This window comes from Ictalurus punctatus, chromosome 26 (genome assembly GCF_001660625.3).
Source record: "Ictalurus punctatus breed USDA103 chromosome 26, Coco_2.0, whole genome shotgun sequence".
NCBI lineage: Eukaryota > Metazoa > Chordata > Actinopteri > Siluriformes > Ictaluridae > Ictalurus > Ictalurus punctatus.
Window position 1 is genome coordinate 16817082 of NC_030441.2, and position 27785 is coordinate 16844866.

General features: G+C 40.6%; 1 protein-coding gene across 8 annotated transcripts in view; it reads right to left on the reverse strand.

The window, feature by feature from the left end:
• Positions 1–27785, reverse strand: part of LOC108258878 (nuclear factor 1 X-type) — a 112050-nt gene that overhangs the window by 80159 nt on the left and 4106 nt on the right. For 7 of the 8 annotated variants that reach the window (XR_008393508.1, XM_053676102.1, XM_053676098.1 and 4 more), the window contains exon 2: positions 23420–23503. Coding sequence is in view for 7 of the 8 variants with exons in the window: in XM_053676102.1 (XP_053532077.1) it covers positions 23420–23503 (84 nt within the window). In the remaining variant the exon portion in view is untranslated. Of the gene's footprint in view, positions 1–16871; positions 17017–23419; positions 23504–27785 lie in introns of those variants that run through there. The other variant, XM_053676099.1, reaches the window with a different exon arrangement.

Consider the following 27785-nt stretch of genomic DNA (forward strand, 5'->3'; position numbering starts at 1 on the left):
GTGCACCGAGAAACACCGCAAAAGTCCGTTCTGAAGTTGATGCGTCAGTAATCGGACAGTGTCTACTCCACCTGTACTTGTTGACGCGTCTAATCACGGGTCTGATTGCTGGTATAAATGGATCCTCTATTACTGCTCAGTCGAAACCCGAAATATCTGCTAACAGCGCATATGCTTGAACACGCACCTAAGTGCGAAAAATCTACTAATGTTCCTTGGTGACAGATGCATTCCAGAGGGAAAGCCGAAAGCGAGCTTTTCAAATAGAGGAAATGACTCTATCCTGAACGTAAACACACCCACACACGCACATATACATATACACACCTGGGTGCTGAAAAGCCACAGATGTGCGTCTTTAAAAAAAAAAAAAAAATCCCATAACTCATGGCAGGATAGAAAGCGGTTAGAGTGCAGTATAGTGAGGACTCAAACTGATATCAATCACAGACAATTACGCGAGACAAATACGTTATATGGGCTTGATTTAAGAGGAGAGTGGTGAGGGGACGCTGAAGTTAAATCCAGTTCATATTCTCCCTGACAGGACATGGCAACCCGTAACACCCCTAAGCAGGATAATATGCTTAGCATTCCTTTACTTCCCGCTAAGAAACCCGATACGTGCGTATCATGGTTACGAGCCCGGGTGTACGCTTCCAGACACAATAACAGAAAAAGAGTCTAGCCAAACAGCTAGTGAGTTGCTAAGGCTAACCAGTGGATATTAGCATCGGTGGATAAACCTGTGAGCTAATTCTGAATAGCGCACGTAGGCCGACGGTAATGGATCCGAGGTAGAAAGGAAAAGCCCTGCAGGGAAAGGGTGATATCTTTACATGGCTACACATTAGCTACAGTAGCAATCCCTGGTCTTCTACACACTAACGTCTCCATGTCCTAGCGCCACGTTCCACTCCCTTGGCTACTTCTTCTTGGAACAATCCATGTTGCTGGGGTGTAGAGTCTAATTCCAGATAATTCCTCTGGCTTTGCCAAAATTCTTCAGTAGTAACTCTTCAGGGAAGCAGCAATGACAAGTCCATTAAACACTATTACATTCGGAAAACAGCAGTTTGTTCATCCCAGAATCGTGAGCTTGCTGGATAGAAAACCAAATACGCATTCATTCATTCATTCATTCATTCATTCAATCGTCTTTATATTGCTCAGGGTTACGGTGAATTCCAGATCCTATCCCAGCAAAACTAGCACTGTTTTCAGGGGAGTTGGAGGAAACTGGAGCGCATGATGAAAACCCACATGGACACCCCGTGTCCAAATGGGTTTCTTCCAGGTTCTTTGGTTTCCTCCCAAATGCAAGCTGTAGGCAGCTACACTAACCTGCCCTTAGGTGTGAATGAGTAAATATACATGGTGCCCTGAGATGAACTGGTGTCCCATCGAGGAGGTATTCCCGCCTCACGGGATACACTCCAGATCCACCATTACCCTGACCAGGATAAAGCAGTTACTGAAGATGAATGGCTGACTGAAACCTGCGCAGAACTTTATGAGAGCCTCACTCATCGAAACGCTGAAACAAAAACTCTTAGTGCTAGAATGAGTCACGAATCGCCCCAAAACTCACTGCAAAGGTGTCAACATTTTGCAAGTATAAGCAAGTCCAAGTCTTTTAGCCTGAAGTATCAAAACGAGTCTCATGTATTATATATCAAGTCCCAAGTCAACAAGCCAAAGTCAAGTCAAGTCCCAGGTTTCTTTTTTCTTTTCTTTTTTTTTTTTTTTTTTTTTTTAACCAACGTAACGCCTTCGACCTATTCATTTATATCAGTTACATGTACAAATACACCGAGAGAAACACAATACGCCGGTGTGTTCTTGTTTGGCATTGTTTAGCACACGCAGAATACACAGACACAAGCCTCTGCCCATGGCTCACAGTGTGTCTGATACTTATTGTACACCTATCTGGCCACAAGCCTCAGAATCGTTTACACATTTATTGCGAGTATTATTTTCGCGAGCAGCATGGGGTCTGAGCAGCTTTTGTTTTGATGTTCATTAGGAAGCATCCGCTAGACTACCGAGATTACACTTGCTTCAAATGACGTTACTTATTGTCGATCTGTTCTGACGAGATTTGAGCGAGCTGAGCTAGATAAGACAAGGCTAGCTGACGTAATGATAGTCATTAAAAACTTTTAAGAGTACTTTCACATTTGGCTTTTTTTTTTTGTTGAAAACTGCATATTGTAACCATAACAACTCGATTACCAGAAAATGGTCTGCACTTATATAGCGCTTTTATCCATTCACACACACACTCACACACCAACGGTAGCAGAGCTGCCATGCAAGGCACTAACTTGCCATTGGGAGCAACTCGGGGTTCGGCGTCTTGCCCAAGGACACTTCGGTACGTGGAGTCACGTGGGCCGGGAATCGAACCGCCAACCCTACGATTAGTGGACGACCCGCTCTACCACCTGATCCACAGCCGCCCCGTACCAGTAGTATTTGATTTATTCTTTTCAGTAATGCAGATGAAATAAAGATTGAACTCTGGTGATGAGGAGGTTGTTAGTGTTTGCTGTATCTATCACACACGTGTCCCAGTGAACGTCCCCAAAACAGCCAAGCACTCATTTTTAGTTGGAATATTGAAAAGACAAGACAGTCTTGTTTAGATTAACAAAACATTTATTTTCACCCACACTTTGTTCTCCATGTTTTTTTTTCCTCACATGCACCCCAACTGCTGGAAAACCCCCAGTAGAAACCATCACAGAACCAATAGAAACCATTACCATTACTGGTCCATAACGGTATCCACTCGACATAACATGCCACCAATAGAAGGCAACAAATTACCAGTAGAGATCGACAGTGACCATTACAGTTTCCATTAAAACCAATACAATTCCCATTATAACCATTAAACCCATGATAAATTCTATGAGGGTTTCTATTGTGGGTGTTCCCCCCCCCCCAGTGTGTTTCACATTACTCATCAGTTTTCTGAAAACTTTTTGGAAGTGCTCAAGTGTGAGCGCAATCCACTTTACTTTGAATAGGATTACACATAACCTAGCGGTTGAGAAACAAGTGTAAAAGTGGCCTAAAGGGCCGACTCCACCCAAACGTGATGAATGTTTCCATACCTTAAACAAAACAAAGCTTGTGAAATGAAAAAAAAACAAAGCTACACCGAAGTTTTCCTGTTTAAAACCTCGAGGGAATTTTCAACCCGGAGCGGGAAAAGTGTGAGCCACGCTGATGATGTCAGATACCAGTGATTGGTTAACAGGGGCATGCCCTACTTGAAGAACTCATCACATTCCTTTGTTTCCTTTACTTGTTTAATTAAAACCGGTTTCTTTTGAGGATAGCAACCATGCAAATGAGACAGCGGCATGCAGGTCCCAACTAGCCTTGACCTTGTCCCAACTGGCCCAGTTTTTGAAGTTCTTGCTTCACTGATCTGTCAGGAGAACATGTCCCACAATGCAAACAATAGTAAAAAAAAAAAAAAAAGTCCCAGCCACGTTACTTCACTTCACACATCCTTTTTAATTTTGTCCCTCTGGGTTTTCCGTAGTAGCGGCTTCGGCGAGGAGCTGGCAGAGTTCCACTTGCTAACGGCACGGTGCCTTCAGGTTAGTGTCTGGATTTCACCACCTCCGTGAAAGGCAGTCTAAACACACATAACGCAGAAGTGCGGCTGGACACACACACACGTACCTAAACACACATAGCTGGGGAATGAAGCACGACATCTGGCACGCTGCCACCGAGCTTTAATCACATCTGTGCAGTTCTATATAGAGGGGTGGCGAATGTGCAAAATGATGCATTCAGACAGAACCCGAGTGCGTCCAACGTGTTTACAAGAAGACTCCATAAGAACGGCTCTCTTGTGTAACTCTGGAAGCTGAAATTTTTCTGACAGCTCTCTGAGTTCACAGATTATCATGTCAAGTCGACGTTTCCTAATATGGCTAATTCCACAGAGGTTCGGTTTGCTTCTGAAGCTAAGTGTTTAAAGAAAAAGTGTCATTTTACTTGTATGGAGTCATTTCTTAGCAATTTCCGACATGTATCTGAGGAAAATGTCGATATTCCTGACATTTCTGTCCCGTTTCCACTATCACTGTGCCCTTTGTCTTTGTTCATATATGAGACATAACACATACGCGCTAGCTAAGTAGCCCGTACTTACTGTATACACGTAGCGCTGCATTTTATTCCTAAAAAGTTCAGCAAATTGTTCACGAACTCACCATGTTCAGCTAAAGCTAATTATTTCAGACCAATCAAGCGCTCATAAATGTTTTTATGGCTAGCTAACAAGAGACTAGCGTCAAAAACTGTAGTATTCATTATCTCAGAAGTTCCTGAGGTAAATTTTCTGACTAAAACCAAGTTTACAAGTTATATTCCCGACGCTCGCCTTCATTCCAGGATCACTTCACATTTCCCGTAAAAAAAAAAAAAGAAGTATTTTTTTAAAAAGATTTGTGGAAAATATCGACACTTAGCACACAAATAGCTGCATCCCGCTATTTAAGCAAACAAATTAGCACCGGTACTAGTTTGTACGCACTGCTGGCTGAAGTTTGCTGAGTACTTTCTTTCTGTAGCGTTTACTACTTTTTTAAGACAGTTGTGACACTATTAAGTCGACATTTCTCAGTAAAACGTTCGGCTAGTTCACGCTAACGGCTAAGTTTAATTACAGCGCAATTCCCGTCATATTAAGGAAAGTCCTCTGAGGAAAGCATTGACGTCGACAGTCGTGTGTGTGTGTGTGCGGGTTTTATTTTCTGTCACGCTGCTTTTACATTGTCCGCAACTACTACGCTAGCTAACTCTTCCGCTAGCCTCGGCCGTTATCTAGCTCACACGCCATATCTTCCGCATCAACTGGTTGCCTAGCAACACCAGTTTCCAGGTTTTAACCACCATGCTGCAATCCCTGCGTTCAACTGTTCTTCACACGTTCCTGCAACGGCAGCACAACTGCACGTTTAATCGTTCTGCATTCCTCGTTTTATTTCCGCGCTGTGCTGCAACCTGCGGCAGCCGAGCGCTCAGAAAAGAGAACGAGAGCGAAAACAAGAGAGAGTGAGAGAGAGAGAGAGAGAACCACAGGAATGCCTACATCAGCAAGATTAATGTTAAGTGCGTTAAAGACACACAAACTCTCTTTCTCACACACAAACACACACACACACACAAACACACACTCTCTTTCCCTCCTGTGCGCACATTTCCCTTTGCTCGGTGCCTGGCTCGGTGCCACTCATTCTTCTCGTTAAGCGTCTACGGCTGCAGCCTATAAGTAAATAAACAGTGATCCCTTCTCCACCCCACCCGAAACCACCTTCTCCCTCTCCGCACTCGTTTAAAAAACCGCTCTCCCTCCCTCTGCTCGTTTAGAAACCACCATCCCTCCTTCCACTCCTTTATAAACTGCCGTCCACCCCTACGCTCATTTACAAAACCACCATCCCTCTCTCTACTCGTTTAAAAGCCACCGTCCCCTCCCTCGAGTTCGCATCCATCCAACTGCACCGCCTGAGGGAGGTTTGGAAAGGGAGGAGGTGGGTGGTGGTGGTGGGTGGGGGTGGGGGGTTAAGTAAGGGGGTAGTATGCAGGATGTAATGCGCTCCATCAGAGTTTAGCTTGTGTACAACATTCCGCAAACACGAAGCGTTCCAAGCCGGAGAAAGTGAGACTCGAATGAATGATTACAGATTACACTCTGTTTAGCATGCAGATTATTCGGCCTCTCCGTCCGTCCCGGCTAATGCGCTCTGACTTTAAACGCCGATCCGGAATTGCCTACATGTGTGGATGTTCATCTGCCATTACGGTTTATTTGAAAGATAATCATCGCGGAGGTCCTCTGGGATTAAGTATCATTATCAGATAATCCACGGCACACCTGGACCTGATTAGAAAACGATCCCACATCAAACTCGACGACTCGGAAGAGCAGCGCTGGAACTCGGCCTCGGGCTCGGAGTAAAGCTGCAAACGCGAGCTGTTATTATGACGTTTACAGACTTGTACGACAGCGAGCGACATATGCGCCGGCGACCTCTGGACACGCGCCGTGGAGTGAGATGTCATGCTTTTAATTATCGCTGCCGTGGTCTCTAGAGACGTGTGAGGAAAAGCGCCATCCGACATTTCTGTTCATTCTGTACACCGTCACCTGCAGGCGGTGCGCAGGAATCACCTGAACGACCGGAACAACTTCGACCCTTACCTTCATACAAAAAAAAAAATAGATATAAAAATGAATTTTAGAAATAACTTTTGTACCATTAAAGTCTGTCATCAACATTCTGTTCTACTCTACTCAATTCTGTTGTACTCTATTCTAGTCTATTGTTCAATTCTATTCTTCAAATCTATTGTACTCTATTCTATTCTTCTATTCTAGTCTATTGTTCAATTCTATTCTTCAAATCGATTGTACTCTATTCTATTCTTCTATTCTAGTCTATTGTTCAATTCTATTCTTCTCTGTTATTCAATTCTGTTCTTCAAATCTATTGTACTCTATTCTATTCTTCTATTCTAGTCTATTGTTCAATTCTATTCTTCTCTGTTATTCAATTCTGTTCTTCAAATCGATTGTACTCTATTCTATTCTTCTATTCTAGTCTATTGTTCAATTCTATTCTTCTCTGTTATTCAATTCTGTTCTTCAAATCGATTGTACTCTATTCTATTCTTCTATTCTAGTCTATTGTCCAATTCTATTCTTCTCTGTTATTCAATTCTGTTCTTCAAATCGATTGTACTCTATTCTATTCTAGTCTATTGTCCAATTCTATTCTTCTCTGTTATTCAATTCTGTTCTTCAAATCGATTGTACTCTATTCTATTCTACTCTATTGTTCAATTCTATTCTTCTCTATTATTCAATTCTGTTCTTCAAATCTGCTGTATTCCATTCTATTCTTCTATTCTAGTCTATTGTTCAATTCGATTCTTCTCTATTATTTAGTTCTGTTCTTCAAATCTAGTGTAATCTACTTTATTTTATTATTCAGTTCTATTCTTCCATTCTACAGCACTCTATCCTATTCTTCTTATTCGAGCCTATTGTTCAGTCCTATTCCATTCTTTGAATCGATTGTTGTCTATTTTATTCTAGTGTTATCGTTCAGTTCTACTGTCGTGATGCTACTCTACTCTATTTTGTTGTTCTATTTGAATCTATTCAAATCTTTTCTATCATTCTATTCTGTAATTCGTCTCTATGAATCTACTCCATTGTTCTCCTCTATTCAATTCTGTTGTGGTCTTGTCTAGTCTAATACTCCATTCTGATATTATTCTTCCATTCTGCTGCTCTCTATTCTATTATTCTATTCTAGTCTATTATGCAGTTCTGTTCTCCTCTATTATTCAATCCTATTCCATTCTTTGAATCTGTCGTTCTCTGTTTCATTTTATTATTCAGTTCTGTTCTATTCTACTCTTCCCTTCTACTGCAATTCCATTCTATAGTTCGAATCTATTGTTCTCTATTTTTTATCTTATTTATCACGCAGTTCTGTTGTCATCATGCTGCTCTACTCTGTTTTATTATTCTATCGGAATCTACTGCAAATAGAATAGGTTTTCTTTTCTACTATTCTATTCTATTCTTCTTCTCTATTAATCTACTCTATTACCCTCCTCCTCCTCTCAATTCTATTCTACTCTATTCTGGGCTAACGTTCCGTTCTGATCTATTCTTCCATTCTGCCGCTCTCTATACTATTCTTCTATTCTAGTCTACTATTCTTCAAACCTATCGTGTTCTATTTCTTCTCATATTCAGTTCTAATCTATCATGCTACTCTGCTCGATTCTATTCGAATCTATTCAAATATTTTCTACAATTCCATTCTATCATTCTCCTCTACTCGAATCCATCCCACTCTATTTTAATCTATTATTCAATTCGATTCTATCCTTCCATTCTACTGCACTCCTATTCTATTCAACTATTCTAGCCTATTATTCACTTCTATTCTGTGAATCCACTGTTCTCTCTATTTCATTCTATTATTCAATTCTATTGTATGGTGCTACTCTACTCTATTTTGTTGTTCTACTTGAATCTGTACAAATCTTTTCTACTATTATTATTTCTATCATTATTATCTACTCTGTTATTCTCCTCTACTCAATTCTATTGCTAAACTCTGTTCTACTATAATTCCACTATTGTATTCTTTTGTTCGATTTCATTGTACTCTACCGTTGCATTCTATTCTACTATTATGTTATTCTTCTCTATTATTCTACTCAATTATTCTATTCTGTTGTTTAACGCTGCTCTAGTTTATTCTATGACGTTCTTCTCTATTATTCTATTCTACTCTGTTAATCTAATCCATTACTCGGTTGTACAATATTGCTCCACTATCGCATTGCTGTATTCAATTCTCCATGAAGTTTTAGTCTGTTGTAGCTCAGTAGAACTTGAGTTTATCGCGTATGAACGTTTGATCAACAGGATCGTAAAGATGCTACGTTGTAAAACACGTCCCGGAACCAAAAGCGGCTTCTTATCGTACAGTGTACGGTGTCTGAGGTTAGTCTTTTGTGCTCCGTGTCCAATCAGAACGCAACACTTTCACACCCATGTTACAAGGCTGCTACTGGATGGGACATTTTGTCTTGTCTTTTTAAATTTAAAACAGCAGCTGAAACTCCAGAACATCCGCACACAGAAGATTCTGCTGCTCCTGTCATTTTAAATTGCTACTGTGCAAAGCAGTCAAATCTCCAGTAGGGGAATTTGTGTATAAGTAAAGGGCTACACATCCCAGCAGCTCTCGGTGTGTACAATATATATTAACCTGTAAACAGCGCTCTCTGGCAGCTACTCTGGCGGCTCGTCCTCTAAGTTCACGTCAGGTAACGCTATTGTACATTACGCAACGGCGTGGCGATATTTCCCCGACAGATGGAGAGGTGCCAGCGAACGCTTATCTACTGACCGAGCTGTGCACTTTGGACTAAAGGTCAGGAGAACGATCCTGTCTGGAGAGACATGCACAACAGGACATATGGTGCCACCCGGACACAACACTTCACCACTGTCGCTGGAAAACGGCCAAAATGAGATGCAGAGATTTAAAAAAAAAAAAAAAAGAGAGAGAGATATCTTATATATTCAAATTGGCAAATTGTGCATTCTATTTAAGGCTCTTTTAGTGCCGGCCTTTTTAGACACACATCACAGGGATGACTGAACTATATTAGTCTTTCTGGTATGGATGACTTAAAACAAGCTGTCCACACGTCTAACACATACACACACACACACACACACACACACACACACCCATAGGACAGAAATAAATGACCTTGGATGTGTTCTATCAATACAAAAGTACTGCTAGTGCTAGTGTGTACACATATACACACACACACACCATTTATTTGCCAAAATCAGACCGTTGCATCATACTGTCACAAGTCGTGTCAGTTAACCAGCGACTCCAACTTATTTTACATTCCTCTGCTCATTTTTCTGTTTATTTCCCACGAGCAGAAGACGTGGACAGAGTTACGTAGTGAAAGATCCCACAGGCCCCACGGACAAAACGCGCCCGAGCATCGTGCGCGGTCCAGAAAGTGGCTTTTCCATGTAACTTCTAAGGAATTGACAAATCGAAAACAGAAAATTACGAGACGCAGGAGGATCGTGTGGAATTGCGGCAACAGCGTCCCAAAACCAACTCCGGTTACTGGAGTTCGGGACAAAATATGAGCTGTTATGAAAGGATCTATTATGACATGGTTCCACACACTGAAGTGATTAGGGGTTCTGTGGTTATGTAATGCGCGCGTGTGTGCGCGTGTGTGTTAGGGAGCTAATACATGAGCTCTTTGCTCATATGTAGAGCAGCTACCACGGCTAAAACACACAGGTTTGGGGGTGAGTGGATAATCATGGGTGGACGTAATAATAGCATCATATACAACAGAAACGGAATACGTTGCGATACGTTATTGATTTATTTCCGAAATGCCGCCGTGCTCTTGAATTCTCGATTCTGACCGGTTGCGACATTTTCTATCGGAGCGGCTCTGAAAGAAGTTCCGGCCGTAATCCTATCCGCGGATTAATATCAGTGCGCTCATTCTAACACGTTAACTAGCATGGAGAGTCGTACGGTCGGAGGCTACACGAGCGTATCCAAGGTTAATACTAAGCTTATGTGTCATTTATGGAAGGAGTCTCCAGTGTCAGGAGGTTTTCCACCACGGGAAAGTCTTTCAGTTTCTTTTCGTCTTATCACACTTCAAAAGACAACCGTAGACGTAACTATAAGCGGACGCAAAGTACGCAGTGTCCTTCTTTGACAAAGTGACATTTATCATTGTTGGTAAATTGCTGTGGTGATAAAAAGTAATGAAACGCTTTGTGACATGCTGTTATTGGAAAAGAATTCACGTCGAGGTGGTAAGAAAAAAAATCGCATCGCCCCGTCAGTGAGCATTTTCCTATAACGGCACGCTATATTCCTGGCTTAAATGTATATACAGACACGCGAGTGTGTGTTCCGAATACACACGGATAACTTTTTCCGACCCCAAGCGTGCTGGAAATTCCCTTCTCTTGGTTTAGTTAGCTACAAGGCGAATGTAACTAACAAGCTTGGCTTGGATTTCCTCATTTGTAAGTCGCTTTGGGTAAAAGCGTCAGCTAAATGAATAAATGTCAAATGCAAATGTAAGTAAATAACTTCCACTTTCGCATACCAGCACACGACATTCATAATGTTCTGACGCGGCCTTTGCCGGTGCTTTTCGGTTCACTTCCTGACTCCTCGGTATATAAACACACCTGGATCTCTGAATGGTCTTGCCATGTCTTGCCAAGTCTCGCCAACCATTCCAGACATCTAAGTTCTGAGCCTTGCTTCTCCACCGATCCTCCACCTTTCTTAGATTGTCCTTCGACCTCGTCGTACCGTGAGTACTCGTGTTTTCAGTGCAGCCTGTTATGAACGACAATGATTTGAATACTTGGATTTTGTATTAAAGCGCCCATCACACGGATCCTCTCTCTCTCTCTCTCTCTCTCTCTCTCTCTCTCTCTTTCTTTCTCTCTCTCTCTCTCTCTCTCTCTTGGAGTCTGGTCAGTTGTGCAAACAGAAAGCCTAAATCCTAACACATTTGCTTCAGAAGACATCATTTGGCAAATTCGTTCAATTTGTCTCTCAAACAGCTTCATAAAATAATGGAATACTGGCTGAGAAATTCTATTCAGAGTTGTTCCTAAAAATAAATAAATAATAAAAAATAAAAAAAGCGCATACATTTCACTCTTCCATTAACTTGTTAAAAAAAAGATTTTGTAAGATTTTAAAATGACAACTGTAATGATGAATTTAACCATCTCGCCTCAGAGATTTAGGGTCATGGATTAGGGACCGGCGCTCGCTAACTTAAGATGACTTGCATTTAGGGTTTTTCACACACACACCCCCCCGTGCGCATTTTAGAAAACCTGTAGCCTAAGTACATCAGTCTTGGGTCATCCGGTGCTCGAGCTTGAATGAGCCAACAGAGGCTTATCTGATGATGAATGAGAAATGAAATCATCACACGGAAACATCTGAACCGTACGAGAAAGCACAGCTGTGATTTAAACAAATAAGGCATTCGAGCGCTGGTTTGGCAGGGCGTTTGTCCTCGACCAGGCTTCGATTTCATGACTGTAATTCCGTAAGCTTTGCATTTTCACATTAGATAGTCGAGCGTGATCAGAGGGGGAAATCGAAACAAACTCCACATGAAAAGAAACCTTGGGGCATCGTAATGAGGTACAAGATTAAATTGCTCCTGCCAACGAGCGGAGCGGCATTGTGAACGGAAAAATCCGTCACTTCTATTCAACACTATTAAACGCGCTCTTCATTTAGCGTATAATACCTAACTTTATAAGGATAACTTCAAATCACCTTAGTTAAAGGTTAATATAAAGAGTAATTTAACTGTGGTAATTTAGTATGTGGGGTTTTTGTTTGTTTGTTTGTTTTGCAAATAACAATAAGATGAATTTTTCTCGACTGAATTTGACACTTTTCCGCTTGTAATTTTTATCACAATTTATTACATTCTGTTTTTAAATTTAATCAGTTGATCTGAATTGTAAAAAAAAAAAAAAAAAAAAAAGGATATCTCACTTGTTCTTAAACGTTCCTTGGATATTTTCCTATATTTTTTTAAATAAGAAATACCAGCAATTTTTGCGTTTTCCTTCTTTCAGCTGCAGATTAAATGGCTAAAATTCCTCAGTTTGGTGATTTTCCTGCTCAAACACAATAAGTCTGGTCACGTGTGTAAACAGCAAGAACATGACTACCCTGACAGTTGGTCACTTGGTCACCCTGGTCATGACCACCCTGACAGACCAATCACCGATCACCACTGTTACCATCGACCAATCACCGATCACTACTGTTTCTATTGACCAATCACCGATCACTATTGTTACCATCGACCAATCACTGATGACCACTGTTCCATATCACTGATGACCACTTTCCCATCGACCAATCACTGATGACCACTGTTCCTATCGACCAATCACTTATGACTGCTGTTCCCACTGACCAATCACTGACCGCCATTGTTCCTATAGATCAATCACTGACCACCACTGCTCCCATGAATATATTTATTTGTTCCACCCATGCACTTTGTTCTTTTGTTTTAAACTCTTATGCTGATGATATTTACAGTAATAAAGGGGGATTATCCCACTTGTAACCATTTGTAAATATGTAAATGTTTGTGGTGCTGTGCCCGAAGAGTTCTTCTTTCTATATGAAATCATTTCTAATCTATTACTCTCTGTTCAGACAAAACACAATGCTGTCTTCAGGAAAAAAAATAAAATAAATCCATTTAACATAATTTGTCATTTGATATGCAGATGACCATGACGAATCAAAAGGTTATGCAAATCTCTGACGTCACCTAACGACTTTTTTGCGCGTGCCTTAGCTACATCTGAAGAGAGCTGGCGACACCGCTTCTCTCCCAGCACAGCACAGCGCACAGATCAGAGTTTAACGCTGGCTCGAGCCTCACGCTGAAATCTGAGTTTGAGAAGCCAGTGCGTGCAGCACACTCATGAGCATTAGATCATACTTGATCCATTTTCACCCAAAGACATTGTGCATGTAGGTCAGATGTCTGGTCAGGAGAGAACTGTCTGCGTCTGCATGCATGGCGACTGCAGGACTCAGGACTGTGCTCTAAGCTCTCCTTGCGCGTAAACGTGGCCTGAAGTGAGCTGAGCCAAAACCTGCGATCCGCGCCGCGGCCACTGAGCACAAAGACGCCATTCATTAAGAAAAAAAAAAAAAAAAAAAAAAAAACCGAACTCCGTCCGAGACCCTGGCTGTGCTCCAAATCCCAAACTTCCAGCCTGTGCACTTGCATACTAACAAGTGGGTCTGGAAGGCTTACTTGTACTTTCATTAGGTGAAAAAAGGGCAGAACGATTTACACATAATACACTGAGCGCGCGCTCTGGGTGTGCGTGACGCGTGTGCGCGCTCGCTAATTAATTTTAATTACATGGAGAGGGGGGGGGGGAAATAATAAAAAATACAAGGGGAAAGGATGTGCAACAGAGCACGCCATAGCTCATCGCTCTCTTTACTAACTCCTGATAGCTCTGTACTGTATTTATATATATATGACCGAGGTGTAATTATTTATCCACGCATAAAGGCATCCATCTTTCTGTCGTCTTTTATTTCCCTAAATCACCCGCGATAGGATAATTTACCGCGCGCGCCTGAGTCAACACTTGATCTGGCTCCGTAGGCTCGCGCACTTCACATGTGTTGCCGCTTATTCTGTTGGAGTATTTACAGGACGTGCAATGTGGTGAGCAGAAGGCTAATTACACTGATTACCCAAGCACCTTGGGCGACGTTAGGTGTGTATAATCCATCAGCTGCCTTCTGCACAACCTGACGGGAAAAGCGAGGGAAAACCATGAGCAAACATTTTCAACAGAAACTGTATGCATGTCTGTGAGAGGCTGAAAAGAAACGAGGGCTTCTTGAGAAACACGGCTGTAAATGCAGAGTATTCAGTGCAGGCACACTTTAGAGGAGGAGGGTGGGAGTTTCCAGGCAATAAAGCTGATTAAAACAATGAATCAATCAATCTTGTCATATCTCTAGGCTGCTGAAACAGTTTGATACAGTTTCAAGTTTTTTGTTTTTTGTTTTTGTCTTTTTTTTTAAAAAAAATAAAAAAATACAAAATAAAAACAATTCCATACCAAACAACCCACGCGGCCTACTGTTCATAATCAATATTAATAATCCCATTTTCATGCAACGTCTCAGTGACCTGTAGCCTCCAGCACCACGGCCTGTAGGAAAATAAAACAGTTGCCAAAAACCTTAGGCTCTATGAAATGATGGAATAATAATTAAGAAAAAATAATGAAGGAAACTGTACAGGAAAAAAAAAAAGTTTGAATAAATAAATATAAAGTGATTTGCAAAAAAAAAAAAAAAAAAAAAAAAAGAAAGAAAGAAAGAAAGAAAAAAAAGAAAGAAATGTGATATTATTTCTAAAATAAATGTCGAGACTGAGGCCTTACTGAGAAGCAAGCTTAATCCAAGTAAACTTTTGAGCCAAAGAGGAAAAGAGCCGAGTCGGAGTTTCCAAATAAATAAATAAATAAATAAATAAATAAATAAATAAATAAATAAACTCTTCCTCGCGGACGGAGCGACGCTCTCTCTCTCTCTCTCTCTCTCTCTCTCTCTCTCTCTCACACACACACACACACACACACACACACACACACACACACACAGCCTCCAGCTTTGTACTGATTATTTTAAAATACATACATATATACACAAATAATACAGATATAAATTCAATAGAACTCTAATAAGATGGCTGTTATTTTTGCATTTTTGCTTTTGAGCTAAGATTCAGGACTAGGCCGCATGTAAACCCGTAGGCTATTAGATTTAAATAAGGAAAGAAAGAAAGAAAGAAAGAAAGAAAGAGAGGAGAGAGAGAGAGAGTGAGAGAGAGAGAAATCACACTGATGAAAAAAATGCAATCGTTAAAATTAATTCAACTATATGCAAATTGAATTTGCATGTATGAGCTCAGTGTAGTTCTCTCTTATATAAATGACATCTTCATCCATACTTCATCATTTCCCGAGAATACTACATTTGGATATAAGAGATTAAAGCAAAAAAAATAAATAATGTTGGGAATAAAAAAAAAAAAAAAAGTTTATGCAAGAATTAAAAAACAAAACAAAAACAAAACAAAACAAAAAAAACACCTATAAATATTTATCATTGGAAGTGGAATTCTTTTTGAATTCTCTGATGAATAAAACCCAGATACAATTATGTGCATCATATCATACAGACCGTGCAAGCGTTCGAGCCAAGACACGAGTCAAAAACAACCCAAAACAACACGATCATTTACGATCTTAACGCTGTTCAATACATTTACAATTTAGTTCAGTAAGAACACTCTGGTACGGGATTTCAAACACAATCGATCCCAAGCTTTTTGCGAGTTTATTTGCTCAACCCACTTTGTAATGCACAGCCTATTTAACTGCTGCACACACACACACACACACACACACACACACACACACACACACAAAAAGACAAAAAGAGACAAAAATGTCCTGAGTAACAATTAGCAATATTTTTAGTTCTGTTTTGTTTACATTGCACAAATGTTCAGATGCAACATTTCACACGCTAACTCACACAAATCTTCACATGACACACACAAAAAATGCGGATAAACAGATGATGTTCGTCCTGATGCCAAAATATCAACAATATCATCAACAACAACAACAACAACAATAACAACCGCAGCTGCATGTTTTTAGGAGAATGCAGGTGCACTGGTAAAAAAATAAAAAATAAAGAGTTCAGATGAGTTAAAGCCGTTGAACTATTCTGCAGTTTGTCTTATCTGCTGCGATAAGCCGGGTGTAAAAAAAAAGAAAAAAGAAAAAAAAAACAGGAAAAAAAACCCCGTGCATGCTGACAGCTGTTCATTCTGTCAGGCAGCATGGTCTTAGGTTTGATCAAAACCTTCAGACAAAACTAAAAACAAACAAAAAAAAACAGTGCATTTAAATGCTGAAGAATTCCAGAGAGGAGAAAAAAAACCCGCAAATGAAAACTAAGCCGGTGTTTATATGAATCGGGCGAGGCGGCGTCCCAAATACGACATAACACGTCGAAACAGAGGCGCGCGAGCGAGCATTCGGGATGTCCTAGTATTTTTCACATACTAGACGAGTTTAATAGCGCGCGCGCGCGGCGCGGTCTGCAGGGTTTGTTTGTTGGTTTGTTTGTTGTTGTTGTTGTTGTTGTTTTAAATTTGTGCTTAGCCGTAGATCGAGTGTGTAAGCGCCATTTTCTACGAGAACCCATGTGCACTGAGACGAAGCAGATCCGCGCGCTGGAAAGATGCCACGCACGAGGGGGGTTTGAGAGAACCAGAGAACCAGGAGAGCGCGCGCAGGGGAGGGGAAGAGCGCGGAAGAGTAAAAAAAGAAGAGCAAAAAGGAAGAGCAAACCCCCCTCCACCACCACCCACCCACCCCGGTCGCCCTCCCCACACACACACACAAACACACACACACGTACACACACTCACAAGCGCGCGCGCGCGCAGCAACCCAAGACATTTAAAAGGAGCAACAGAACGAGACCAACAGCAAAAGTTATAACAATGCAATTCAAAAATCACACAGTGCACATGCGCAAAAAACCCCCCCCAAAACTTCCATCTATACAGTATGATGATGATAATGATGATGATGGTTAATTTTGCATTACCTGTGTCAGGCAGTACGGAGAATACATTGCTACTTCGGAATTAAACATTGGAGGAGCGTTTACGGAGCTGAATGGAAGTTCGCAGTGTCGGGTCGCATAGCAATAACTCGCGCTCGTGCCCCGCCCCCCTCCTCACCCTCCTCCTCCTCCTCCTCCTCCTCCCCACTCCTCCAACAAACCCCGCCTAGGAGCCAGAAAGTGAAAGCTCAAACTTCTGGCCAGGAAGAAGTAGAAGAAGAAGAAAAAACACACACGCACGCGCGCGCGCGCGCGCACACACACACACACACACACACACACCTCTGCTCTCTCCTCGATCTTTCTTTTCCTCTCCAATCCCAGTCAAATAAACACACACACACACACAGGTTTTTCTAAAGCTCCTCTTTACCTCACGCGCAGTCTGTTTCTATTGAAGAGAAGAGCCGTTCCTGTTAGCACCTACCACTGGCACCATCTCTATTTTTCTATTCAAGCCGCAGTTTGTAACCTAAAACCCTCCGTCATTCACGATATCACTGTGCTCCTGCCTCACAGTTTCACATGCGAGTCTCCCTGTGGGTTTCCTCCGGGCTCTCCGGTTTCCTCCTCCCTCCCCAGAACATGCTTGGATTGGCTACTCTAATGCTGCGTTCGTGGTGTTTGGTGAGCGGATATTTTGAAGATGTCTTCAAAAATAATCAAATGAAATGTTTCTACATTTAAAAGCAGTAAACAGTAGTAAATGAAACAAAGTCAATATTTGGTGTGACAATAAATAAATAAATAAATAAATAAATAAATGAGTAGTCTCGGGTACAATGTGTGCAGGTTTTATAGGGAAATTAACCGTATGTGTTATCGAGCATCTCGCTTCTTATTTCTGCAGAAAAACCCCGGCAGCCTTCATCGTGTTTTATTGTTTGAAAAGTGTCTCTTATGTAATACGCTGCTTTCTTTACTGACGCGCAAACGTTTTTCTGTAACATTTAATTGTGCGCTGGAAATCTAACGTTTGGGAATCTAAAATGTTTTTGTACTGACTCCATAATGTAGAAGTCATCAAATAATAAAAAATAAAAAAAATAGGGTGTCTAAAACTTTTGCACAGTGTATATATATATATATATATATATATATATATATATATATATATATATATATATATATATATACATATAGTTAGATAAAGATATAGATATAGAAATAGAAATATATCTCCGAAAAGTATACTATGATACAATTTATCATGATACCAAAATTATATTGTCATATCATCCAGAGCTACTTCCTGGTACCATCCCAGAGACAAGGAAAAGTACAGTTTGGTACCTTTATTAATGAGAATGTTTACAGTAGCGAACAACAGTGTTTCCCTATCAGAAAAGGAACTAAGTAGCTAACAACCCTCGACTATACAAACAATACTCAAAGAGTTGGCTATCTACATCTGTGTTCATTTTTTATTTACGCTTCTGTTCAGTAAAAGTCATAGAGGAACAAACAGTCGAGTCCCAGAAAAGTCACTAACCTTTGGTTTTAGACTAAACACGGCTTTCTTTGTGGTATGTTTTTGTACGTTCAATCAGCGGAGCGTGCAGTCGGACCTCGTTAAGACCTTGTCTTATATCTATAAGACTCATTCACGTTTTTCCGTGCTGAAATTCTGAAATGATCTCAGTCCCTGAAACATTTCCAGGTTGCGCATTTATTCAGTGGGGTTTGGGGACGACGAAGTCTCGCCACTCTAATTTAAATACAATTGCGGTTCACTTCACAGGCAACAGAGGCAACATTCCGAACTGCTCGTTTAACGGATACCAGTGTTCAGGCAACACGTTCAGGATGGATAAAGTGCCTGAAAGGATGTTCTGTACAGGTGCGTTTTTGTACAGATGATGCGAAAGGGTCTCTACTGAACAAAACTGGACTTAAAGGTCACCCGTTATATACGTAGCTTGAAGACGTTCCTATACAATTCTGCTTCGCTGACTGAAAGGACAAAGGCAGTTTTTAGTGTTTAGCTTCTTTCCTTCGAATGTAGTATTTATTCCGCTTCGATGTTGACTGAAATGAATGATTTTAACCTCGTTACAAGTGAAACAGGCGAAAGAAACCACTGTAGAGATTTAGCCCTTGTTCATGTGTCTTGTGACCTTTTAAATTAGGTGTTGTCCTAATAACCTAGTTGGCAAGACCAAAAAAAAAATACCTTTGGCGAGACTACTAATAATCAACTTAAAGCGTCGTGTGGAAAAATGCTAATATTTTGGCAGTAGCCTGCTGTTCTATAGCTAAGCTGCTCTGTGTGTTTAATTCACAAAAAAACATTTCAACACGTTTACTTGTGCTTTTTTTTTTTTTTTTTGTCTCTGACTCACCTAGTAGGCCATGTAACCACATCTTTTGGACCAGTAAACCCAAGCGTTTTTGATCAGCTAACCATTAAAAGCTCCACTAGCCTCTAGTTTAACATTCTATAGGCTTACCAAGCTATTATTAATAGCTGGGAAAACTGAACTGGCTTTCTGATTTAGCATGAGGTTTGTTTTAAAGTCTGAAAGTCACCCAAAACTTTGTGTGACCATAAAAAAAAAAAAAAAAAAAGGTCTTTAAACTGATCATAACTCGAATTCTACGAAGAGCGAATTATAAAATGGTTACGATTAGGGTTAGGAGTTCATATCAAATCGATCCAGATCCAAATCAGGCAACATCGTTTGAATTTTTTAACGAGTTTAACCCTCCCTCCGTGCTTCCGCTCCTTCCCCTTCTTGCCTGCATTTGCATATTAGAATGTGATTGGTTCTTATATCTTATGACACAATAACCCGTCTTTCACGTTCCTAATAGGTTGACAAACTGTTTACTACAGTTCCATTCACTTTTGGACATGTTTACAAATGACTCCTAGTCACTGTCTCCGGTGTTGGAGAAACAAGTGCACTGTGCAACACTTTAAAAAAGGAATGGAAGGAAATGTCCTGCTGTCAGCCCTCTGTGGGCGTGTCCTAAACCACACCCTATTCACACTTAGAAAAAAGGGTTCCTTAGGGCTTCTTTAGAAGGTTTCTAAGGTTCTTTCTAAGGTTACTGGGAACCGTATGTAGGGTTCTACATAGAACCTCCCAAAGATTCTCCAGAGGAACAACCATTCAGCAACCTAGATTTCCCCATAAGATTATAGGATTTCACTTTTCAGTATATATGTCCAATTGTCTTTAAACATTCTGCTTTCATTGTTGTTGTTTTATTTTAACCAGACATGTCGTCAGTTAAGCTAATCAGACCAGAGAGATTAGATTAAATGAAAAGTCTGTGGTGATTATTTCTCTTTTAGTTTCTGACTAAATGTCTCTAGCCCTGTAGCTAGCGTCTGGACTGATGAGCTGCCTTTAGCTAAATGATTTGCATAAACCGTACACGATCGGCTGCTTTAGAAGACGCAGTAGTTTGTGTAGTTTCAGACCTTTTCTCTAGCTGAAATACTTTGCTGACTGACAGGGTTAGGGTTCGGGTTAGGCAGTAGACTGAAGGTCAGTAAGTTAAACCAAAGATATGTAAAGGTACGGAGCTGAAACCATAATTCAACATCGAACAATTAATTTAACCACGATGAACAGCGGTCACACATCTCCGAATAACGTGTTGCCGAGGACATTTGTTCCTCAGCCATGTTTTCAGGAGACAACCATGCAGCCAGCTTTACCTTCTAACCCTGAAGTTACAGACGAGTATCTCTACGAGACCGTGCGGTGCGGTCTCTGAGTCCGAGCAGCTGTCGAACGAGCTAAAGTGTCCTCAGAAAGGATGAGGTGACGGGAACCGACGGGAGCGAGAACACAGCCGGTATGGAAACAACTCATAGAGGGAAAATAGTGAGCGAGAGACATTGAGAGTAAAAGGAAAACAAGAAAGAGAGAGAGAGAGAGAGAGAGAGAGAGAGCAGAGAATGGTAAGAGTGCTTGGATACCCAGTTTCTCTCACAACGCCCAAGGGCGGCAACTCAACAAGCCGAAGTGCGTGTGCTGCATACACTAGCAAAAAGTCCACACACACACACACACACACACACACACACACACACGCAAGTCATTAAATACAATAAGAGTGTGAGGTGAAATAAAAAGAAATCATTTCATTTTTTACGAGCGATTTTTTTTATTCCTACACACGCAACCTTCTCTCTCTCTTTCTCTCTCTCTCTTTCTCTGTCTCTCTCTCTCCCCTCTCTCTCTCTCTCTCTCTCTAGCTAAGCAGGGGTCCAGAAACAAGAAGTCGAGGTTAGCGGTTTCAGTCGGTAATGCTCCCATTAAAACACACAAGAAATGCAATATAGTTAGAGCATGTGGTTTTCCCTTCTAACATGCACACACTTACACACACACACACACACGCTCACTGAACCTTAATCCCTCCCATATGGCTTGTAATTAAATGACGGTAATGACGTTTTACGCCGATATGTTTGCTCTATAGAGCTTTACAACACGTCCAAAACACAAAGCACGCCATATGATATAAGAGCATTATCTCAGTAACCGAGCCGATCTTCAGATTACGTTATAAACCAGATTTATTCATTTGTCCTGTACATCGGAAAGAAGCTTTACGTCGATTCACCTGTGAATGAATCGTACGCTTGTGTGACTCGAAGCTAATTCTTGGCCAGACAGAGGACTAATCAAACGCCCCATTCATGCGATCGAAATCAAAGTCCAATACCCTGTAATTCCACGAGCTCCGTTATTATCTGGCTGGCATTCGAATAATCAGAGAACAATAAGCTGTTCCCTAAAGGCCCTGACACGCTGCACTTTAACAGAGAAAACTGAATTTTTCATTCAAATATAGGACACACGCTAGGTTTTAGTGCTCATCGGCAGGTTAGAGTAGTGGAGAGTGAGCAATACAACAACAACAACAATAATAACAACAACAACAAATCACATCACGATGCTGATACCGTGAAAAGATGGTTTACGATACATGATATGCATCACGATAGATGAGAAAATCGATTTTGCATTAAATGCACCAACATCAGAACCTGTCCCAGGTTTGTGTATAAACGTTTATTAGGGGGCCAAGCACTTTTTGAATTTTCTGATGATTAGTTTTCTCTGCTAAAACTGATCAATATGTGGTACAGACGCGAAACTTGGTCAGTAGATTAGACTCCCAAACGCTATTCAGACAAGAGATATGAGTCCAAATCGGCCTAACGATGGCGCTATAGTGAAGTGTTTTATGTTTTGGACCATATTATTATTATTATTATTATTATTATTATTATTATTATTATTATTATTATTGTTGTTGTTGTTATTGTTGAAAATGTCACTACCAAACATTTCTGATATTGTACTAAGGCTATCAGGATTCTGTTTCTGTAAGGATGGCATTTTAATTACTTTAATCACTAACATAGTATTCAAATATAACCGAACGTTCCTGAGTCTTTCAATTTATCCTGTTTTTTTTAATTATTATTATTATTTTAAATATCACAAACCACAGAAGGTAAAAAAAAAAAAAATGGTATCAATCTTCTCCTTTATATCATAAATGTTACTATTCTGAAAGCGATTTTCTCGATTTACCCACGACGATTTTTTCCCCATTTCTGGGCTCCCGTTAGCCCAGTTGAACATTTTCCAGGTGACCCATATGACAGTCCATCAACTCGTTACACTCGTTAATAATTCCCACAGTTAAACCGAAACAGACCTGACTCACTCAGTATGCTCACTACACAGTGTGTGACATAATGGCATTAATATATCGAAGCTAATACACCGTAAAAGTTTTTTTTTTTTTTAAGACATTTTTATATTGTAAAAGCCATTTTGGGAAAACTGTTTTATATTTATTTAGAAAACTGTCAAATATGTAAATATTTCATGCTGAACGTTGTAATACTAGTCAGAGAGTAAAACTTGTCCTGGAAGCTCTAATGGAAATTAAGCCTTCGTCTTCTTCTTCTTCTTCTTGAGTAATGACAATAATCTTATGGTTTAAAAGATGCTAATGTTCACACCGGGAAAAAAATATCTAATATGGCTACAGAAATGAAAAATTGAGATGAGTCAAGATGTAGGAAATAATTTTATTGTGGGTAAACTGGAATGGCGGGGAGATTCCTGAGAGATTCCTACCACTATTATTGCCTTTTTCTGAAGCTGACCTTGGAACACATGCACACAGCACACCAAACTACTGAAAAAAAACAGACTAAGTAACAAGAAGTTAAAATATTTATATATATATATATATATATACCATAACAGACAGCCAACCTACCCTCGACTTCCTGTGATATCATTCTGTTTTACTCTAATAATGTTTTTAATAGTATGTTGATGGGTGGGTCGGTGATATTGAAGTACTGAAATTGATCATATTGAAATATCGTATTGAAATAGTGTAGAAGTGACCAACTGGTCCACATGAAGAGACATGGACGTGTTCGGGGTGTTCATGGACGTGACTACTGAAAGAAACACCGAGAGAGAAAAAAAAAAAAGGAGGGGGAGGACAAAGAGCAGAGAACGAGAGTCAGTTCGTACCCTGTAAGTGTCTGGGACCAGGAAGCACTCGGGCAGCGCGGCTCCTCGGCTCGCCTCTTCATGCACCAGATACGACTCCGTGGCCTGCAAGTCAAACAGAGAGGCACTTCATTTCACGATTCACAGCTGCTCTTATCTAACGCTCTCAGACGCTCACAAATGACCACACACAGGCCGAGTCTTAAGACATAAAGCCTCGAAAAATCCTTTTTAACACCATGTTTAACGGCCTTTCTGCACCGTGCTGATTGAAGAATCAAATTTACACAAACGTTCGGTGTAATTGGAGCCGATCAGCCAAGGCACGGGACGTGGTTTAAGTTTGCTTCTGGACCTATGAGCTTCATGTAGCTCCCACTTAAGTAATTTTCAATTTTGTTCAAATCCAAATACATGCTCAAATTTTCAGATTGTTGCTTCCGAATGGAATTGCTAAAGCTAATCTCATTTTTAAACAAGGCATGTGAGAAAACTGCAGAAACAGCAGAACCTGCATTTGCGCTAGAAATGGGATTATCACACTAGAAATGTAGCTACACTCAAACTTTAGGAGGCGTGGCCAAAAAGGTTGAACGATACGGAACTGTGTAAAAAAAAGAAAAGAAAGAAAGAAGAGGTTATTCGTATACACGATGATGTTACAACATTCAGCTGGACTCAGGTCTATATGTTTAACGAGGATCCAAGAAAACAAATTGACAAGAACCCTGATGTAAAAACGTTCCATATTTGGAACGATGTTGCTTTTACAGTTAAGATATTTTACTTCCAGGCATAAGATTGGACTTTTCGTGAAGTTGGAAGGTCGTCTACCTGACGACTGATTCGTGCCACAGCATTAGGAGGTTGGGTTACCGGTGTGTAGCAGGGATTTGGTCGTCTAGCGGTTCTCCCGAAGTTTGAACGCACCATCGGTTTTGACGCCGTTTACGATTCCATCACCATCTATCTACACGTGATGTTTTGTTCGTGTTTCTAGATCTCAGCGTCCTTAAACCCGCATCACGTAATTCGGTATTCACTCCTCAGGATACCACGGAGTCCTGGAGGGACTGGCTATGTGGACATTCAACAGGGATGGATAGATCAACTACGAATAAAAACCTAACAGTCTGGACATTAAACCTGCTTGTCCCTGATGCTCAGGCTGTTCGGTTTTTATTCGTTGTTGCCTAGTGGATTCAGCAACCATAAAATTTTTTTTTTTTTTTTTTTTTTTTAAAAAGGTTTTTATGTTTACTAATGTTAAAATATGATGCTTTTCACAGTGGTGTAATACACCTCAATGCTCAGTCCTCCTGCTGCACTACACATGTCAGTCAGGGTGTGATCTAGCTGTGGGTAGGACTTGTTTTTTTCTGTTATCTTTTTTACTTTTAATTACAGACCATTTTTTTCAGAATCGGTGATGAAACAGAGCAAAATAAAAAGCAAATCTGCCATACAACTCTTATACTTACTATATACATGATTTCGATAGTATATGATTTAGAACAATACCAAAAAAATAACATTTACATTTACATAACCAGGTTTTAATTTAGCCAGTCAGGTTTCCAGGCAACCGAAACAATGGACTAGGCAGCACGTACTCTAGAGCTTCGACTAATTCAACGGGCTAGGTAATAAATATAAGATTCGACCATGCCTGTATCACACTACTTGTTAGCTATATCAATGCCATAGCTCCAGTCCAACAGTTAATAACCAAAAACATAGGTCACGGAAATTTCCGAAATGTCTCGGGTGAAGTAAATTAGAGGTAAATTAGATCGGTTCTTGTGAAATGAGAGCGAACCTAGTGTTCACGGTCGAAAGGAATATTACTGCTCACCATGTAGATCATTCGCGAATAATATAGTTGTGTAAAAAACAAACAAACAGAAAAAAGGTACGTGATTAACATTTCACAACCGGCACCTCTCTAAACTCTTCAGTTCTGCCAGAAACCTCAGGTTCAGTTCAGAGACTGTTTTTGGTTTTGTTTTTTTTTTAAAAAAAGGACACCTTTCCGTTCACACTAGTTAATTTGTATGCTGTGAGTTGCATTAGCCAGGCGAGAGAGAGAGAGAGAGAGAGAGAGAGAGAGGGAGAGAGAAGGAAAGGTTGAGGCCAAATCTTTGTCTTTGGAGAGAAAAAATAAAAGGCGGTGAACTGCATAGCCAGAAAATCCTGCGAAATCCTATTGCATTTCACAGCTTTCATGGACACAGAAACCGCACCTGGTACCGGTCCAGCCGAGCCAAAAACCATCCACCAACCAGCTATCCACCACCACCACCTACCTGGCACACACTGAACCACACACACACACACACACACACACACACACACACACACACACACACACACACACACAGACACACTCTGATGCCCCTTGTGGGACGAGGAGGCAGATGAGACACACACACACACACACACACACACACACACACTCGCACATACACTTTCATACATGAAGACGCATTTGTTAAAAAAAGGAGAATATGCTCATACATAGGCACAGATGAACACGTGTACACATACACATTCACATAAAACTCACCACAAATATGGGTTTTATGCATAAATAGGCCTACATATTAAAACACACACACACACACACACACACACACACACACACACACACACAACCTCATAATAAGTTCCAGCCATTGGCGCAGAGGAGTGGTGAAAAACAAAGGCTATTCATATCCCTCCCAATGAGAGGTTAGCGCTCCCGTTTCTCTCTCATGAGTTTTTATAGAGGCTTAGCAGCGCCATGCTAACATCTTATCCTGCAAATGTGCCCTTTCTAATGACCTCTATTAGGACATTATGGTACGCAGAGTTTCACAGAGTTCTCCTTGTCCTTATTACGTCTTAGGGGAGGAGGGTTGAATAAAAAATAAATAAATAAATAAATAAATAAATAAATAAATAAATAAATAAATAAATGAATGGCCGCCATTTTGGCCTGGGCTGTTCAGTGTCCAGGTCTTAGCGCCTGGCAAGAGCGCCGTCATGGCCGTGGATGTTAGCTTCGGCTCCAAAACCGAGAGAATAAAAGGCGCCTTTCTGCCAAAAAAAACGTGGGCCAGCGGTTTTATTCATCAAAGGTCTTGGGATAAAAGTGCTGATTTATGATCAGTTTTTTTGTCTCGCGTCCTAATTGTGATGCTCGGCCTCCGGGCTGGAGTTGGATCTATAGCCTAGTTAATGCGTGGGCGTGCTATCAGGGCCAAACAGAATCAACATGAATTATTGAGCCAGTGACTGGAGAATAAGTCCAATAATGATGTTGAGAAAACCTTAGAAACTTGACAGAACACCGAAACCGAGAACGGCTGGAGAACGTCTGAGGAGCGTTTGCCCAAATAAACCCCACTGGATACTGTTTAAAATCAGTGCTTATTAAAAAGAATCCCAACAGAGTTAAAACACCAGCTCCTACAGGGCCTCGGAGTGGATTCGACCGTGTTGTTGAATATAAAGAAAATAACCTTCGTACCAGATGCCAGTTCGGCTTATTGAGAGAACCACGCTATTAATTATATATGGTGCGTGTATGTATGTGTATATATATATATATATATATATATATATATATATATATATATATATATATATATATATATATATATATATATATATATGGAGCATATGCGGGGTCCATATGGCCAACCCGTAGCCAGAATCTGGAGTTCCTCATCCTTAATTAACATTTTAGAGGCTCGGCGGCGGAAAGAGAGAAAGAGCACGATTCAAAGAGGGCTGTGGGAGCTGGTGACCTAATTGGAGTCAATAGAAATGTATGTAAATGTGCTAATTGTGACAGGTTTCCTTTCTCCTGCCAGTAAATGGCGGCCTTTTGTTTCAAATGTTTAATTGGTCGGTTCATAATGGAATCAAATGAGAGGGGTTTGAGCGGTAGTTCCTGACGGGACGGACAGAGAGACAGAGAAAATGTATGTGGATGAACATATGGTGAGAGTCGTGAGAGTTAACTGGAATGTCTTTAACTCTCTCTCTCTGTCGCTCAGGCACACGATGCAGTCATTCACACACATGTACATACAGTACACGTATACGCTTCACGCAGACACGGTTGGGTTCTCAAAATCGTTTGGCCGTGAAACAATCGCAATAGTTTTGTCGTTTGTTTGTTTGTTTGTTTGTTTCCTCTCCAGACGACACGGCCATTACGATTTGCTCCATTGTTTACCTTCGGTGTTTTGTTTTTTTTTTAAATTTTGTTTTTGGTTTTTTTGGTTTTTAAAAAATGTTAGCCGGCAAGATAGAGACGCCAGCGATGGCTAGCACTTCAAAGAGAGAGCGAGAGATGGAAATAGAGAGAATGGCGGGAAAGCGAGAAAGGAGGCTGTAT